Raw genomic sequence first — 18,648 nt, forward strand, 5'->3', positions numbered from 1 at the left:
AGTGATGGGAGCGGTCCAGCTCCCCATCTTTTAGGCCAGTGGGGTTCCTGCACCAGAGGGGTGTGGGTTACTGGCAAACTTTGTCTGTTAAGAGCCAGATGGTAAGCACAGGGTGCCGCACAAATAACGCCCTGTTTTATTACAAAACCATAAGCATGTAATTCTGTAATATAACAATGTCACCCTCAAGCACACCATGTGACATTTCAGGTGAGATGTTCAGATTGCTGTCCATGCATGGCATTCACGTACCCTACCACCCATACTCCAGCGAGCCTTCCTTCTGCCGGACCCTGTATTTTGGGCTTAGCGGGCCACACCACTTCTGTTGTAACTACTCAACCCTGCTATTGCACCACAAAAGCAGCCATAGGAAATTAATAAGAAATGGGTATGACTATGCCCCCATAAAATTTTATTCATAAAACAGGTGGCTGACAGAGTTGGACCTGTGGGCAGCATCTGCTGAGCTGTGATCCAGATGATCCTGTGCTTGTGGGAGGAAAATGTAAACCCCTGATTCATTGATTTTTATCTCACTTTTTCATATTCTCTTTTTTGAGTATGCCTCATAATGCACGTGACAAGTTGGCACACTGGTGCAGGTTTGTGACCTGTAGTAAACATGTATTGGCAGTGCAGGCTCGACAGTTGTTTACTAGAAATAACAAATAAATCACAGCCGACATTTAATGAGCAGGTACCTTGTGCCAGGTGTTGCTGTAAACACTCTACAGGCACAAACTCACTTAACCCTCGCGACTGCTACCCATGAGGAAGCTTCTGTTTTCACCTTCACTTTACAGATAAGGAGACTGAGGCACCGAGATGGAGCTGTGTGATGCAAAAAGCTCACCCGCCACCTTCACAGGACTGGCGGACCCATGAGCACTGTCTTCCTGAGTTTGGGAGTTCAGGGTTGGGGCCCAGGGTACACACACAGTGTTGATTTAGAAGGATGTAGAGGCCCAGATTAAATAGTCCATGAACATCTACTTCACGTCAGACATCATGTTAGAAACTCAACATTTGCTAGCTTATCTAGGTAGTTACCATGGGAACATGATAGTTGTCGACTCTACAATAGCCATGGGAAGAAGGTATTGATATTATCTTTCCCACTGTACAGATGAGGAAGCTGAGGTGCAGAGATTAAGAACTGATTCAAGATTTCCGCTGTTAGCAAGTGAAGTTGCTCAGTTGGGAGTGAACTCCAGCTTTTGCCTAGCTCTCAATATCTGAGTCTTGGCCAGTTTGGGTCCATTACCTCTTGGGTCCCTCCAAACTGAGCAGGTCTCTGGGATCTGGTGTCCCAGACAGGCCACGATACCAGAGCTCACTCCTTCCTTGGTGGAGGACTCCAGGAGCATGTGGGTCTGTCCCACGCAGCCCTGGACTTCTTTAAGAGGAACCTAGTCCTTACCGAGGGACTGAGCCTGGGTTCACCTGGGTGGGCTCAAGAACAAGCCAGATCTGGTTTGTAGGGCAGTGCCAAGTCTTGATAACTGAAGCAGGAAGAGAGAGACGGAAAGAAGGAAGAACGGAAAGGAGTGAGGAGGAATGGGAGTCACGCCGGAGTGGCACTGAATGGCACTGGGCAGGTTACTTTCTAAGCCTTCGTTCCACTGTCTGTAGAGTGGAGATGGTCACAGCCTCTACCCCAGACATTTTGAGGACGTAATGACGTTAGCAGTTAATGCAGTAGATAGGTGCTCTGTGCCCGGGGTGGGGAGAGAGGGTTTCTAGGGTTTCTCTCCTTTTTAGGCATTTCTAGACCAATTCTGGGGCCTAGGCGAGACAACAAAGAGCCTGTCCTCCACCCACATGTTGAAGGGGGTCTTAGAGAACAAGAGTCCACTCGGCATGCTTGGGGTATGGCATTGGCTGGGGTCCGCTGGGACATCCCAGCTGTCCTCCCTCCCGACCCAGAACTCCTGTCCCAATGTGTAAAGGTCTGGGCCATGACCAGTAGAGCTTACAGTTGTCCTTTTCCTGGCCCTGTAGGATGACCCTAAGGCCCAGGGTCAGACCAGTGGCTCTGTTGCCAAGACAAGGTCAGACGTACAACATGATGGTGGGTGTCCTATTGGGACATGTCCTGACCCTGTAGTGCCCCATGCACTTTCTGTACCACTTGGGTTTCAGTTTAGTTGTTTACTGCATTTGTGAGTCACCGGTTTCCTTTCTCTCTTCCTTCCTTCCTACTACCCTTCCTTCCTTCCTCTCTCCCTCCCTTCCTTCCTTCCTTCTCCCCTTCCTTCCTTATTTCCTTCCTCCCTCCCTCCCTTCCTTCCTTCCTTCCCTGTTCCTTTCTTTCCATCTCTCCATCCTTCCATTATCCATCTTTCCTCTTATTTCTTTCCAGCGTTCCTTTTCCAATGCAGCTAACACGCTTTGGACAATAACTCTGCACTGTCCTCTATTCACAGCAAGGGCACATTCAGCTTTAGGATTTTAAGATGAGCTGGTGGAAATGAGTAGGGGAGGAGGAGACAAAGGGAAAGAGGAAAATGGGTGGAGGGGAGGGCCACGATGGGAAAGAGAGGCAGCGGAGGGAGCAGGAAGTAGGAAGGGGAAAAGCGGAAGATACAAGGAGGGGGGAAAGCAGAGAAGGGGAAGAAGGAGAAAGAAGGAGGAAGAGGCAGAAGGCGCAAACGGGCCGAGTGCTTTCTGCGGCCCTGCAGGCAGCGCTGCCCATTTGGAGCGGGTAGGGAGGTCTAGGCCCCAGCCTCGCCAAGGGGAGCTTGTGAATAAATACCTCTGGGTAGGAGCAGATATCTGTAAACACAGCTGAGGAATTGAAAGTCAGGTTCTTCAAGGGTATCGACTTGTCAAAATCGCACCACAGCTGCGGATTAAAAAAAAAAAAAAGAACGACAACAAAAAAACAAAAAGACACAGGAACAAAAGTCAGTGTGAGTGCTGGGATCGGGGTCGCGTGCTCTCAGTGCTGGGCTTCAGCGAGAGCCTGGGGCAGGCCGGGCTCCCGGGGGGGTCGTTTCAGAAGGGACGTGCCCGCTGGGGTCTCCTCTTGGACTGCAGAGAAAGTCCTGGTTGCGAAAAAGCGTGGGCAGGCCAGTGAGAAACCACCAGGCGAAGACTGCTCTGCGGGCCCGTCATGCAGGGTCACCGGAGTGTGGGCCCAGAAGAGAGAGCAGACGGATGGCGGGGGAAGGCCTGGGCTGCTCACAGCCTGGCTCCACCTCAACAGCAGGGAGGGTCTGAGAGCCCCGAGGGGGAGGGCGCGAGGGAGCGGGCAGCGCTGAGCCCAGACGCCACTGCTGCAGGAGATGTTTGTGGCGCTCAGAAAAGAACAGCTACCGTTGGCTGGATGCCTCCTCTGTGCCAGACACTTTGTACAGAAAAAAACCTCACAATCACCTTGTGATGTTGCTACAGTTTTTATCCCCATTTTACAACCGAAGAAGATGAAACTCGGAGAAGTAAAGTAACTTGTCTAGGGTCACCGAGCTGAGAAGCGGGGGAGCTGGGATTGGAACGCAGGTCTATCTGACTCCAGCACCTCTGGGCCTCCTCCCATGCCGCTGTGGTGTGGCTGGCCCCAGAGGTCACCCTGACCTACAGCCATCAGGCTTCTTGCCAAATTCTGCACCCCAGAGATATCCGATTCATCAAGATAAGACCCTGGCTACCACTCGGAACACTGTGATCAATGATCCTACACATTTCCATGCTCTAGTGTCATATTCTATAAAATGTTTATTTGATGATGAATTTAATTAGGCTATGATTTCTCTTTTTCATTGTTCCATAGAGTCCTTCACTTCAAGGTCAACTAAATAGAACTTGAGCAACATAGACTCTAAGTAATTACTGGGCCAATTTGGACCATCAATTTCAGGCAGTCTAATCCTACGAAGCAAGTCTGAGAATTGTGGGAGTCCACACATTGGGTCCCTGAACACTTGGAGACCCTCCTCCGGACCCGAGGGTCATGGTGATGATTGCCGTCACCAGATGACACCTCAACTAGCCTCTCGCAAGGTGCCAAGTTCAAAATCTGGAATCAGATAAACAACTCCTAAACTCCACTAGGTCCCTAAGTCACGGACAACAACAACTATTTGCATATACACAGAAAACACCTATAGCTACCATGTTACCATTCTACAGAGAAAATGAAATCGTTAAAATATGGACCACCAAGTTAAAAACAATGATAAATATGGCAGTTGGAGAGTCACTGGAGTTCACTGTGTCACATCCAATAGGAACTTTTAGAAAGTCATAGGCAAGATGCTCAACCTTCCTCAAATGCAGTTTCCTCATCCGTTCCATGGGAACAGTAATACCTACCTGCAGCCCATAGTAGATGCTCAATAAACGACAGCTATTCATTTCCACTCCCCCACTCCCATTCCCGCGGGTACAATTTAGCAGATGAGAATGAGCATGAGTCATGGAGTCAGACAGACCTTTTTAGCAAGTTATTTCATGTCTCTGAGCCTCAGTTTCCTCAGCCATAAAGTGGGGATAATGAGACTTACCTCATGGGGTTTGTGTGAGGATTAAACACGAAAAACGTGTTCGGCTCCTCCTTCAGTGCATGGCACATAGCAGGTGGGTACTTAACAAGCGGTAACTCTTTCCTATCATGGCAGCTGGTCAGCCAGTGAGAGGTCAGGGACTCGAGGGAGTTGAGAGCTGCTTTGCAGCAAATAACCTGTCCCACTGGGAAACAGACAGCTTGCCACCAGTAAAATGCACAGTTCTGACAGTAGCCACATCTTTGTGCTCTGTCCCTGAACTTGGGGCTGGACCAGGCACAGGAAGGTAACCGGTGCCAAGGAAGGCAATCAAGAAGCTGCAGCTCTGTAACCTCTGGACCCCTGAGAAGACCCCAGATACCAGACAGTGGGTGGGCTGGGCATGCTTACGATATTTAGGATGGCGCCTAGGAAGTTGATCAGGATGGACGCAAAGATGATGACGTTCCGGGCCAAATAGGTTTCATTGATCCAACAGCAAGTTTTCCGGAGGATGAGGGGCAGACACTTGTAATCCTCCGCCGTGGTGATGAGCACCAGTGCCGAGTGCAGCATGATCAGGATGGAGAACTGGATGGCCATGGGCATCACCCTGCAGGGAGACAGACAACGTTGGCTCATGCGGCCTTGATCGGCTGCTTCCCCACTCCTGAGAGACGCTGTCAATCACATCTATGGCCGCCCTCCCCTATCCCTAGCTTCCAATGATTCCTCTACATCTATTTGTTTAAGAAAAGGGCTATTCAGCGGACATTTTTTATCGCATCCATTTCTAGAATATTCTCTCGATGGAGAAACTTTTCCACGGACACCACGTATTTGGCTTGACGTATCACTCCTAGCCAATTTCTTCACTTCTTTTGTCATTCATCTTCCTCACTGGGCCAACTGCTGCCAAAGCAACACAACACTGGAATTTTATCTCACAACTCTGGCTGTGGGGGGCCACATGCCCTTTCCCCTTCAGGGTAGGTTTTATGAAACAGGTTCCCGCTAGGTGTTGTTCTGATGCCAAGCACCGAACCTGACACCTGCTCCGAGTTGCTCGGTTTGGGGAGCGATCGCCAGGGTCTGCAGGGAATGGGCTATGAGCCCTTTGGGACGCCGGTGAGGCTGCAGTGGAGACCCGAGGAAGAAGGACGCATCCTTGCCCGCGGCTTCGCTGTCGCTCCCACCTGTCCCTCCCTAGCGTCCCACTCTCACCAAAGCGTGTCTGGCTTTTTCTAGCAATGCAGTTTATCTAAAGCCCCATCTCTGGAGGTATCTTTGACTGCTTCCTCTCCTTGTCAGGGTAATTTAGGAAATATGGTCCAAAACAAAAGGCAGGGTGGTGGGAGTGCCGGGCACTGGGACAGCCAGGAGGTAAGACCTTTGCAAGGAGGGACGAGCCCAACCCACGAGTCCGTCTGCATGGGCAGGCGTCCTGAAGGCTAGCAGGGACTCCTTCCCCAGCCCCAGCTTTCACGGTTGGAGGTTTTATTGTTTCCTTAAAAAAAAAAATACTTGCACAGTTTTGATTCCATGGATCACCTTGACAGGAAATCCCTGCAGGAGTTACTAGATAAGAGTTACTACAGAAGTTCTGTGTAGCAGTGGGTCCCCAGAGGACTCTAGGCAGATGGGCAACTTCCCTCAAGATAGGCTAGAAAAACTCCCTGATGACACACCATTCACTATTCCTGGGCCCCCGGGGGAGGCAAATGAAGGAGAGTGAGGTGGATGGCTTTGTCCAGCCATCCCAGGAGACAGGGGGCCAATTCCAAGGCTGTCGTGCCTCAGCGGTGTGAGGCAGCCCTGGAGAATAGGAATGTGTTGTTTTAAGCTTTGGCAGAAGCCACCCAGGCAGAGGCCGATTAGAGAGCTGCCTGGTTCCGCGGCTACCACTGCCAGCCAGATGAAGGCTATGTGGTGCGCGTGACCTTGAGTGGCTGCCCTTGACTCTCTGCTGCCTTTTCTCCCTCTGCTTCTCATCCCCCTAGTCCATGGGCAGCAGTCAAGCACCTGCCCTCAGGGCTCTACTGCTTCTGCAAGAATGAGGGGGAGAGACCTTACCAAACACTGCATCAGCCAGCGCCTTGATCTTGGGCTTCCAGCCTCCAGAACTTTGAGAAATAAATTTCTAGTGTTTATAAGCCACCCAGTCTAGGGTGTTTTTGTATCAACAGCCTGAACCAACTAAGACAGGAGGTGAAAGGCAGGCATATGGTCCTGAGGCAAGAGCAAAGCCTTGGGCAAGGGAACTCACTTTTCTGAATGTTTTTTTTTTTAATGTGCAAAACCGGGATTTCAATGCTCATCTGTTAAAGGGAGGTTTAGATATTAACGTAATAAAGCAGTGAAATGCATAGCGTGTAATAAGAACTCAAAGAAATGTTACTCTCTTTCTCTATTCATGGTGAAATTCAGGAAACCTCGGGTGTTTTCAAGATCTATGGGAAGAGAGTTAATTATAAGACAGGCTTTCTAAGTAAGGTACTGGCATTGCACATAAAATTCTTTTGGAAATCTGTGTTGCTTCTCCTCAACATCCATTTATTTCTGCACACACAGACATTGCAGCATCGGATTGTTATTTTTCTCTAATTATAGGGCACCTCCCGTGTCCAGGGGTCTGCATTCGCTTTGCATCGTGTGCATAAGAGGCAAGGAAACCTTTCATTTCTGAAATCAGGTCTGAAAAAGAAGGACGAGGGATTTGCAAACAGCTCTATCCAAATCCTTTCCAGACATTAAGTTCTGATTACTCTCTGCAGTCTGTCTTGAAGCAGGGTCCGGGTTAGTACCAGGATCTGGTGTGTGCCCGGGAGGCAGGGAGCAGCGGGGATGGGTGAACATCTTACAGCGGCTTGTGGTGCAATAGGAAACAGAGGCTCGGGTCATACGGATTGTGACGTTCATACTGCCCTTTAGAATCTGCAGAGCCCGAGAGGCCGAAAGAGCCCTTGATCCTATTAGCAACCCGGAGAGGAAGGCATTCTTAGCCACTTCAAGGGACGAAAAAGGACGTGGCCCAGAAAGAGGAACGGGACCAGAATTTACCGAGATGGACATGGCTCATTTAATGCTGCCATCTGCCCTGCGGTGCTGGCACCGTTACTCCCATTTTTACAGACGAGGAAACTGAGGCTCCAGAGAAGTCAAGTACATGCAGGCAGCTATAAGATGCACAGAAAACAAGATCCAGTGCCTTTTCCTCTCTGTCTTTTTCCCTCTGTCCCTTCCCTCCATTTTTCCTTTCTTCCTTTTCAATACTCGCTCTTTTTCTTGGCTCCCTTCTCCCTTTCTCTTTCTCTTCTTCCTTCTCTCTCCCTCCCTCCCTCTCTCCCTGTCTCTCTGCCACCACTGATGCAGGCTTAGACACATCGTTATAACCATAAGAAGCATTTTCAGGTTTTCCCTCTGTGTGCCCTCTGGGAGAGGAACACCTGTGTGCGTGTGGAAACCAAAGGAAGGAGCGGAGTGAGCAGTGTCTCTCCTTGCCAGGGTCTATTCATTTTTGGTTGGGGGCTGGGAGCTAGCTGTGGTCCTAGGAGCAGCCTGCCTCACCCGCTAATGAGTCCATGATGGAAGAGAGACGGAAAGGCACCCACCATCTGTTTGGTCGCAAAGACTCAATCAGGAGCAAAACGAGTTGGAGAGGAAACCAGCCCCCACTGAAGGAAGCTGTGCTGTTCGGGCAGATGGGCCATGCAGTTCCCACAACATGTGGGCTGTCTGGTCAGAGCTCGGCGTTGAACCTCCTTCATTGTCAGGTTTTTCTCTTCGCGGAGCCAGTGACGGTGGGGCGCTGCCTGGTATTTCGGTTACCGGCTGCAGCGGCGCCCCAGAGTCAGGGACTCCGTCCGGCCAGCTGCTGTGTAGGGTTCCAGGTCTGTTCTCCCTGAAGCTAGAGACTGGGCAACAAGGCTGGTGTCATTGCACCTGGACAGGGAACCTGCCCAGGCCAGCTGGGGAGTGCCATGTTCGCTTCCTAGGGGGCACAGTGGCCCCCTCTGTCCCAGTGCCAAATCCAGACTGTCACCCCACCCTGGGCTCCTCCCCCTCTCCCATCCCCCACCCAGCTGGCAGCTCTTTCTCCGGCATGTCTGCAAACCCTTCCTCTCCACTCCCTTGCACTGCCCCTCTCTCGTCCCTGTCATTTCTCCCCTGCAGGTTTGTGGTGGCCTCCTAACTGGTCTTCCTCCGCCCACACTGCACCCCCTCCTGCTCATGTTCCATGTCCAGTGTGATCCTTGTAAACACAAATCTGATCCCATCGCTTCTGTGGTTAAATGTTTCAATAAAGTCTTCTCTGCCAACCAGTCACAGTTCCTCCAGACGTACGAACCACTCTTTTCCAGAATGTTCTATTTCCAGCCCTCCCCCTTGCCTCCTTCTCAGTCCCCTCCCGTGATTTGGAGAGCACCTTCAGGAGGCAACAGTGACGTCAGGACACGCCTGCCGGGACACCTGCCCTGATCCCCGGCCTCACCTCACTCCCACGTGTCCCATCCCACCTTATACTCTCCCTATCACGAGTCATTGCACTACAATACTGTTTTGTAACCGTCCCCCACTAGAATGTAAGCTTGATGATGACAGGAGCCATGAATGTGTATCTCCGGTGTCCAGCGAAGATGGGCATGTAGTAGGTGCTCAAAGGGTGTTCGTTGGGAGTATCAACACCCTCCAGGAGGCCAGAGGGTGTGCACCAGAGACAGCCACATCCTTCTCGGCTCTCCCGTCCCCACTGGCAAGACTGAAGGGGGGAGTCCAGGCAGTTCGGGTGTATCTGGCCAGACCCCACCACCACTTACAGCTCACGGCCCTGAGACCACGCCTTTCCAATGACCCGAGTGCCCCCATGGCTCTTGGGTAGCCAGGAAACCCACTCTCTTACGGCACTCCCTGGAACTCTGTCCTGATTTATTCACTGGCATCCATATACAAAACTATGTACACAGCATGTATGTATCTATATGTATAGCACAGAGCTAACTATATATACATAGTCTATACATATCTGCATAACATGGGCAATCTACATATGCATCTACCCAACAGTCATAGCATATAGGTAACTACGTATACCCTACAGCATATACACCTAGATATACATGGGCACTTTAGTTATTGTTGTGTCTCCTTCCACTAGATTATAAGGTCTAGAAGGGTAGGATTTGTTGTTGTTGTTGTTGTTGTTGTTTTGGGGTGTTGTTTTGGTGTTTGTTTAGCTGTGTGTTCCCAGCGTCTAAACAGGCGTGGCTGCTAGGCACTCGGTGGCCATCGGTGTGAGGCTTTCTCAGCCAGCGTGCAGCATAGGTACACGCGTCTTCCTTCTTTCTCTTTTATTAAAATCTTTTTTTAAATTGTAAAATAAAGCGTAAGTGCAGAAAAATCACAAAAAGTTTAGCTTAATTAGTTATTATTAATTATATGATGTCTGCGTTTGTAGCGACTACTCAGATGGTGACATAGAACGCTGCAGGGCATTCCACCAGCCCACCGTGTCCCCTGGCCGGCTCCCAGTCCTCTCTCATCCCTCCCCCCCCGACCCCCGATAATCACTTTCCATGTCTTTACAGGGCATCACCCATTTCTAGACACTCTAATTTAGCCTTGCACATTTTTGGGTTATATATGATTTGTCTTTTAAGTCTTTAAAAACACCTACAGGTCCTTTGTTTATCTCTTTATTTTCTTTGTGATTTAGCTAGTGATGGTTATGTGCCCTTTGACCTGGAGCACTTCCCACCGTCCGGATTTTCCTTCTGCACCCTCATTCAGCATCTTTGGGCCTTCAGGATTCCCTGCAAATTGGGAGCTGGATTCGAGGCCTGATCAGACTTAGGTCTGAGCTCATGAGGACACTAGAAGCCCACAGAGCTCTCCCGCCGGGAGAGACGGCTGTCTCTCCTCTCTGTGCTGATACATCCTTCCCTGCTCACTTCCTGCAGCCGTTCATTCTCTGAGAGTTGGAGAATAATGGGATTTGATTCTATGATATCTTTTACATTTACAGCTTGAATAATTTTATGATATATCTACTCACCTACTACCTGGTGATCTTATGACATAGTTCATGCAGCGAAGACAGAAGAAAATACTTGTTTCTTTCCTTTTTTCACTAATTCCCAAGATAACCAATTAGTTCCCTATCATTCACCGAAAGTTACCGACCCATAAACTCATAAAGTTAAAAATATTTGCTGGATTTTGATCAAATGTTTTAACAGTTATGCATACCGAAGCTCAAATTATTCCATCTTTGGACGGTGGGAGCCTCCTCAGTGAGCCTCTGCGTCCTTTGGACGTGACCCGTGGGGCTGAGGGCTTCCTTGCGTCCCAGCTGGGCAAGATGTTCCAGGCTTATCTTGTACAGTTCCTGCCCCGGCCCCAGCATCACACATTTCTCAAAAAATGTTTTAATAAAAATGGTGATATGTCACCTCAAGACCACAATCGGGCCCCTAGTTATGCTTATGTATATTGGGTTGGACATTCTTTCTAGAATTTTCCACATTTATGTCTCCTTTTAGTGTTATGTCTCCTGAGGCTTTCATTGCTGTGAAGATTTTTGGATTTCTTTCTGATTTTAAAACTATTCTTCCTGCCATCTTCTGTTTCCCGTAAGGTGTTATTGCTGTGTTTAAGTGTTCTGAGTTTCCTCTTTCGAAGTCTTCACTTCTGAAATGCATCTTTCTTTTATTTTTTATTTCCTTCCTGAACTCCCTCCCTTACCAAGTGTCTATGTTTTCCTACTGCTGATTGACAGTATTATTTCATGTCTTGAACCACATTCAGTGCTTAGTTCCTTTCAAAATAGTAGGTTAAGGTTTTGATATATGTCACAGGCATGTCTTTTCTAGTGCTTTTATTGATTATAAGGCTAAAAGCAACTCTTTATTCTCTTTTAGGAGTAATAATTTGGTATGGGATTGCCAACCCTATGCTTTGTTGCACATTTTTGTGTAAAATTAACTTGGCTGCACTTTTAGGAGAGGCGGGGTTCAGGAGAGTTTATGTTTTAACCTCACAGAGCCCTTTTTTCAATTGTTTTTTCCATTGTTTTCGTGTTGTGCTGAACACATGATGGCTAGAGTCCCTTCCCACGTGTTCCTGGACTGTCTCTTCTTCCCCACTGTCCTTACTGCGAGTGGCTGGGACTCCACTCACACGGTTCCTGCCAGGATCCTGCCCCGGGAGGGAGGGGGAGGTGGCTGACCTGTTTCAGCAGCGCACGGTGTCCTGGCGGTTCCCCTCTTCAGCCCGTGAACCTCTGCACCCACCCAGTGCTGGCCCGGGCAACACCCTCCCGCTTCCAGGTGCTTTTCTGGTTTCTCCCATGGCCCTTCCCAGGGACTATCTGTTGACCACAATGGGGGCTCTTTTGTTTCCAGCTATGACAGACGCCTACTTGCTTCTTTGTGAGTCCTCCCACGCTTGATATCACACCAATCTTGGGGCTCTTGAAAGACTAGCCACTTCCATTTGGAATTTATGGGGCTACCACATTGCCTGTTTTTATTCTAAATATAGTCTACGAGGTTTTTTGTTTTGCTGGCTAAGTGCTCAGATATCTGGGCATTTGGAGAGATTCAGAAACATGGCACCTTAGCCACTGCCTCCCTGGAATCCTCTCTCCTTCCAGTGACCTAGAGCAGGCCAGACATTGCCTTGCCCCAAGTGTTAGTTAACTTGGGCATCTTCCCTTCAGAGAGTCATGCTATTATCTTACTTAAAACTCTTCAGGGCCTCCTTCCTGCCCCCAGGATCAATTCTCAGTTCCTTAAAGCAGCACAGTGGACACTGGACTTCTGCTAGTCCACTCTTTCCTCAACCATGGCACCCACCGCCTCCTTGTGCAAACCCTTTATCTCAGACTCTCCCATTTCTTCACTGTTCTGCAAGCATAAGACCTGTCCCATCTCTGTCCCTCTGCCCGTGCTGTTTTCTTAACTGGGAGTGCTCTTCCATTCATTGTCTCCCTCTTGTACTCAGCTCAAGATAGATCACCTTTTCTGTAAACTTTGCCTTAAACCACCCAGTTGGAATGGATCCCCGATGTTGGGACAAAGCAGCTAAATAGTTAAAAGCACAAAACTCTGTCTCTGTGTCCGATTCCCATCTCAGCCACCATGTAGACACATGACCTTGAAGGAATCCTCACCTACAAAATGGGAAGTAGAATGCAGCCTCACTTACGGGTTATTTCTGAGGCCTTCCTGCGACAACCATGCAAAAGACGGAGGGGTACTTTCCCGGCATGCAATGAGAGCTCAGTGCTGGGGAGCCAGTGCTAATTTCTCCCTTGCACTAAATGATGTCTTGGAGGATGCAGACCTCCTCTTGAAAAATTATTCCATTCTTGGGGGCCAGCATGTTGCTTTGCCTATATCAGACATTTAACCAATGTCTGCTGATGCTATTTTTAATCATATGAAAGAGAAAAATTCACGGTGAGTTTGGGATACCTGGGACAAGAGACAGAAGCCACCTCACAGTGCAGGGGAGAGCACAAGGCATTGCCAGTGGACGAACCCAGAGCTGGCTTCAGAGGTCACCTGTACAACATCCTTCTGTGTCTGATGGAGTGTGATGAGCCCAGACTCTGGAGTGAGACTTTCGGGGTTGCAATGCAGGCTGTAACATTTTTCACCTATCAGATGCTGCGCAACTTACTCCATTCTCTGAGCCTCAGTTCTCTCATCTTTAAAATGGGGACAATAATGCCTCCCTCCGAGGGTCGCCATGAGGATTTCATGAGTTACTGAATGGAAAGTATTTGGAACAGTGACAACCCACATATGGGCGTTTGCAGGATTATTAAGGTGCCAATTTTGCTGACCCCAGAAGCTGTGATGCTGTATCTATGAGCAACAAAGGAATAGTTAGTGGGAATCGAGGTTGTTGCCTTCACTTTCTGCATTCGTGGGCAATGCCACATAAGAGGGAGACCTATTTTGATTTTGGTTCTTGTGTTTTTTTAGATTGGGGGGGAAAACTCTTGCCTCGGCAGAATAATGGGATTATGACATGGAGTAAAACCACCAGACTAGACAGTGACATTGTTGAACATTTCGGTATGGGTCCTGGATCCCGTTATGTTAAGTTCCGACCCCGTGAGAAGGTCAGCTGACAGGCTCCAGGTGAGGGGCCATCAGCTCACAAAGCAATTTCACCTGGTAGCTTTGTTCTGTCGTATTTACCTTGAAGAAGGAAGCAAACTTTGTATGGCCGTGATAAACAGAAGAACGATAAACGCACAGACCAAGTTTGACTTGAACACTTCGTCCCTCATTTGAGAATACTGTAATTAAAAAAGAAGGAGAATAAATTACTTCCCAGTCGAGTTGGGCATTTGGAAGAGTTAAGTTTTACCAGTGTTTGGAGTTGGAGGGAAACAGCAGGAAGAGACAAAGCAAATAAAGATTTTTTAAAAATTAATAGGAACCCATATCGAACGAGACCCTCCACAGAGGATGGTCTCCATCCCGCCCTCCCCCCGTCGGCGGGAGCCTGGGAGGAAGCACATGTCCCTTCACAGCCAGAGGGCCCGGGAGAGGGGCTTTGCCTGAGCTTTCTCCTTTCTGCTCCCTCTGAAATAGCATCATTTTAAACAAAACAGAAGAGCACACACCCACATATTTAGCAAATCAAATTCACATTGACTTTCTCCATGAGTAAACTTAAGTCACTGAAGGATCTTGCTCCATTTCTTGTTTGGTTTGGGGACACAGGGAAATCTTTTACCGGAGAGAGACGTTCCACCTCCTTTTTCATAAAACTATTGGAATACACATTCAGAGACTCTTCGAACAAGAAGTAGCCTAAGAGATCCCCAGCGAAGGCTGCCCTTTCATTTCGTACAAGGGAAACCAAGACTGATTGACCAATAAGCCTGGTGCCTTCTGCGGCCCGCCTGAGGCAGCCCCGGGGGACAGCGATAACTTTATTTTGATTATCCAGAGTACTCAGTAATGTCATTATCCAGCCTTAAAAGCTTCTCGAAGGTCAGCACTGAATGCATACTTGCCTTAGTCCTGCCTAGTTTTCTGAATCATTTAGGAGTCATTAAACTGAGGAATAATCCATTCAGAAGGAGGAAAGGACTCCTAAAACGGAAAAAGACCTTGAAATTAGCCTAACCCGAGCCCCTCCTTTTACCTTCCTGCCAGAGAGGCCTAGGAACTGGCCACAGGTCGCATGGCATACAGGTCGTTTTTAGAGGGAGGGGGCAGAAAGCGAAGCCTGGCTTGGGAATGTCGTCATCCCTGACTTGAGTTTTACTTTATGAAGGAAGCCAGTCCATGGAGCTCTGATCATGCCTCAGGCTCCCTGTCCCAACACCGGGGGGAGGAGGTTATGGTCAGGTCAGTGAAACAACATCAGTCCACCCTCTTGTTGGTATGGTAGCCACAATCAACAGGTGTGTGACTTTTATTCCCTGGCCTGTTTCTGGGTGTGGTCTGGGTTCCAGACTGAACTGATGGTTTGTTGTCACGGCTGAGATTTGGGGAAGGGCTATGGTCTGCAGCGGGCGAGCTCCGTGAAGAAGCACGAAGCTGCTCAGAGATCCACACTCGGTGCTGTGGCCACAGGGCCCCCTCCACCCTCCTGTCCGGAGGCCCCTGTCCATGTTCGGACGACCTGCTGGTACCTGGAGGGGAGCCAGGAACATGCTCTGAAGAACCACTGAAGCCATCCTCGCTCCCAAGGACTCCATAGGAAATCCACTTACTAATAACTACAGAGGGTGCAGTCTATGAAAAGGGCGCAGTCATAGAGACCCCCACACACCAGCTTGAAAATGAGTTAGCCACAAAGCAGTTACTTGGAAGAAGGACAACTGTCTGAATTCCTCTCAACCATCAGTTGCAATGGACCAAATTATTCTTTGTTGGCTGACTGATTAATTTCAAGCAGACTTGGCTATCTAGATTTGGTCATGATAGTTTTGAAACAACACTAATACTTTGTAGTGGACTCAGTCCCTCTCTCCCTCGTTTTCTTCATCTTCACCACTGTCATCATCATCCTCAATTCATCATCACTCTCATCATCACAGCATCCTGGAGTGGAGAGGGATCACTATCTCCAGGAATCCTTTTCCTAACATCCCTGATGTCACCTACTGCTTATCTCCAGGTGGCCTTCTCTGCTTTGTTGGAGGATGTGGGTTTCTTTTCTCTGAGCTGGGGCAGGACATCCCCAGGTTTTAAACACCTTCCACTTGAACACGCCTAGTGCCTGAGAGCTCACTTCTTTGCAGAGTATTCCTTCTGTCATTATCAGTCCACTTTCACTGTGGAAAATTCCTCCCCTATAGATCCCACGCCCAAGTCTCCGACTCCTTTCCTGAGTGTTTCTTACTGATGACTTTACAAATGTTATATGATCCTCACTTGTCCAGACTAAAGTGGCATAAGATCTAGCATTTTTCATTTCCTTCTGGTGGCAAGCTGGTGGAGCCCAAGTGGGAAGACTTACTTTGCCTCCAGATCTCCCACTGTCAGTGTTTCACGGTGAGCCCACACCTGGGGCGTTACCTGAGCCAGCTGTAAGGGGTTCACACCAACTACAAGGGCTGCCTTTGAGAGCACAGATTAGAATTTGATTATTATTCTTTTTCAGTCTATAGGGTTTTGGTTGATTCAGGAAATGGCCATAGTCTAATGCAACAAGTTTGAGTGATAATGACTGATAATTTGGGAATTTGACCTCTGTTCTATTGTTAAATTCATAAATTCTATACCTACCACAGTGTCGGCGCTACACCATGTGCTGGGCATGGATGATGTCATTTAATTATGACAACACGTTGAGGGAGATCCTATTTATCATATCCCCATTTTGCATATAGTGAGATCGAGGGTTAGAATAGTTGAGTAACTCAACCAGGACTTTACAGATAATAAGGAGGGAATCCAAAGAGTTTGACCCCCTCAGCACAAGGTCTCATTGGCTGCTCCATCTAGCACTACTTTGCTATTTGCCAGGTAAGGTCATGTTCATTGGGCACACAGTAGTGTGTCTTGGTATATTTCAATGCTGTGGTTTATGATACAAAGAAATGAAAGCTTCCTCCTTGATTTGATCCGGATGAGAACAGGGTTCCCTTCCCAGGAAGTGGGACAGGAGAAACTTGTGTTCCATTTTGTTCATGTCTGGGGACGTTGGCCCTGGATTCTCTTGGGAGGCATCTTCAGAAAGGAAATCAGAGCCTTGAGGATCTGTGGGTCCCTGGATGTGTCACAAGGAAGCCTGGAACACAGATTTGACCACACAAGGAAGAGCCCCCTCTGGATTCATCAGCCCCAGCGGGGTGGCCGGGGAAGCTAGCTTGTAGAGGTGATGGAGAGTTTCCAGTCTCCTGTGTTTCCGTGTCTCAGACAGGCCTGGAGAATCTTCCTAGGTTGCAGGGAGGGAGGTCACCCTGCATGCCCAGCTTCTCCCCGTGGACTGTGACATACAAGGTACTAACAAAATCTTTATGTCTCTACAGGATGTAGTTCTCTATCTAGCTAGTGGTCCACAGTACAGCCATACTTTTGTCCAAGTGTGCATGTGAGAGTACAAAATTGTACAGGTAGAGTAGATCGTGTTTCTCGCCTTGGTCTAACTCGTCTTAAGGCCAGTTTCACTCAGAAAAATCTCTCAGAAATGAACCGTTCACTCCTGCCTGCCTGTTTCCAGTGATGGGGGAAATCATCGTCTCACTCGAGAACCCATTTCATCTTTGGATAAATCTAGTTTGCAGAGAGATCATTTGCTAGCACATCTTTCATTAGTATAAATTAATGTTTGTTAAATTAAAGAAGAATCTCAGCGGGGACCATCTGCTCATTTTCACAAGTGAGGGAATTTAACCTCATCCCTTTGTGAAATTCTTCATTATGTATCACGGCAGTGGCGAGAGCATCCTTAAATTAGACCATTGGGGTAAAAGGCATAATTGCAATGAAAGTGCGAGGGACTAATCTGTAGTCATTTCCTATTTTGAAACAGCCTGTCTTCCCTGGCGTGGCGTCTAGTGTCTAGCCACCGTCATTATCGGGAGCAGTTCAATGGGGGACAGGTGTGTCCGAGGAAATCTCTCACTGGCATACTTCTCCCCAAGCCACCTGACTTCGGTACGAACGTAGGTTGCCTCATGTTCAGTAGACTTGCCAAGAAACTCACCAACATACGCAAGATGGACGGCTTCAGAGGTGTGAGGCTGGAACACGTCACTCAGGGATAAAAGGAGACCCTTAATGGCAATATGTTTCCTAAGGCTATGCTCTTCCTTGTGTGTGTGTGTGTGTGTGTGTGTGTGTTTGAGGGGGTGCTTGACGGATGCACGAGCATTCCAAGCAGAAGTTTACAAAGCTTCCATCCCACCATTCTTCCAGTTCCCCCTCCCCCAAGCCTCCCACCCTTGGAAGGAGCACTCTCCCTTTCTTGACTCGTCCGTTCCCCAAGCCAGGGTGAGGCCATGGGAGTGGCAGTGACCCCTGTGCTCCTTGCCAGGAGCCCCTGGTTGCAGATGATGGTGATGTCTACACAGGAAGCACGAAGCTTGCTTCAAGGACTGCACTGATAACCTTTGGATTGAAATCTTCATATTTCTACCATTCTAGCTGACACTATTGCATATGGCATGGGCTCTTCTGGCTCTGAGAATGCTGGCTTTGTGGGACGGGAGCTAGCTAACCAGTCTGATAAAAAGGCAAGTAAAATGGCCCTTGATTACATTTGTCTACCTAGAGGGAAGTAGAAATAGCAGTAACTTTACAAGACAATATCAAGAATATAAAGGAGTCTGACAAAACCACTGCTTGAATAAGGGGTGATACCCCCCCCCCCAAGGCCCTTGTAATCTGCCCTTCCTTCCTGAAGGAGGTGGCCTAAATATTCTTACTATTTTGGGTCTTACTAGAGCAGCAAAAATATGACAGTAACCCAAGCTCGCAACAGAATAATTCCTTTAAAAAAGAAGGTCATAAAAATGATTGGATAGTGTTTGATTCAGGAAATGAGAGAGAACATCCAAGACCATTTGGCTCCAGATGTGTTCCTAGCTCCCCACATCTAAATGAGAAGTGCAGTGTTTCAACAAATTCTGAATGTCTCCAGAAAGAGAAAACATGCATTTTTTTTCTCCTCAGTACCTGATTCC

General features: G+C 48.4%; 1 protein-coding gene across 3 annotated transcripts in view; it reads right to left on the minus strand.

Annotated features, from left to right (window-relative positions):
- Nucleotides 1-18,648, minus strand: part of ADCY8 (adenylate cyclase 8) — a 156,817-nt gene that overhangs the window by 29,747 nt on the left and 108,422 nt on the right. For 2 of the 3 annotated variants that reach the window (XM_036031429.1, XM_028533875.2), the window contains 3 exons: nucleotides 13,697-13,797; nucleotides 4,899-5,100; nucleotides 2,759-2,848 (listed from right to left, as the gene is read on the minus strand). In XM_036031429.1, coding sequence (XP_035887322.1) covers nucleotides 2,759-2,848; nucleotides 4,899-5,100; nucleotides 13,697-13,797 — 393 coding nt within the window. The remainder of the gene's footprint in view (nucleotides 1-2,758; nucleotides 2,849-4,898; nucleotides 5,101-13,696; nucleotides 13,798-18,648) is intronic. The other variant, XM_036031428.1, reaches the window with a different exon arrangement.

This window comes from Phyllostomus discolor, chromosome 7, assembly GCF_004126475.2.
Source record: "Phyllostomus discolor isolate MPI-MPIP mPhyDis1 chromosome 7, mPhyDis1.pri.v3, whole genome shotgun sequence".
Taxonomy (NCBI): Eukaryota; Metazoa; Chordata; class Mammalia; order Chiroptera; family Phyllostomidae; genus Phyllostomus; species Phyllostomus discolor.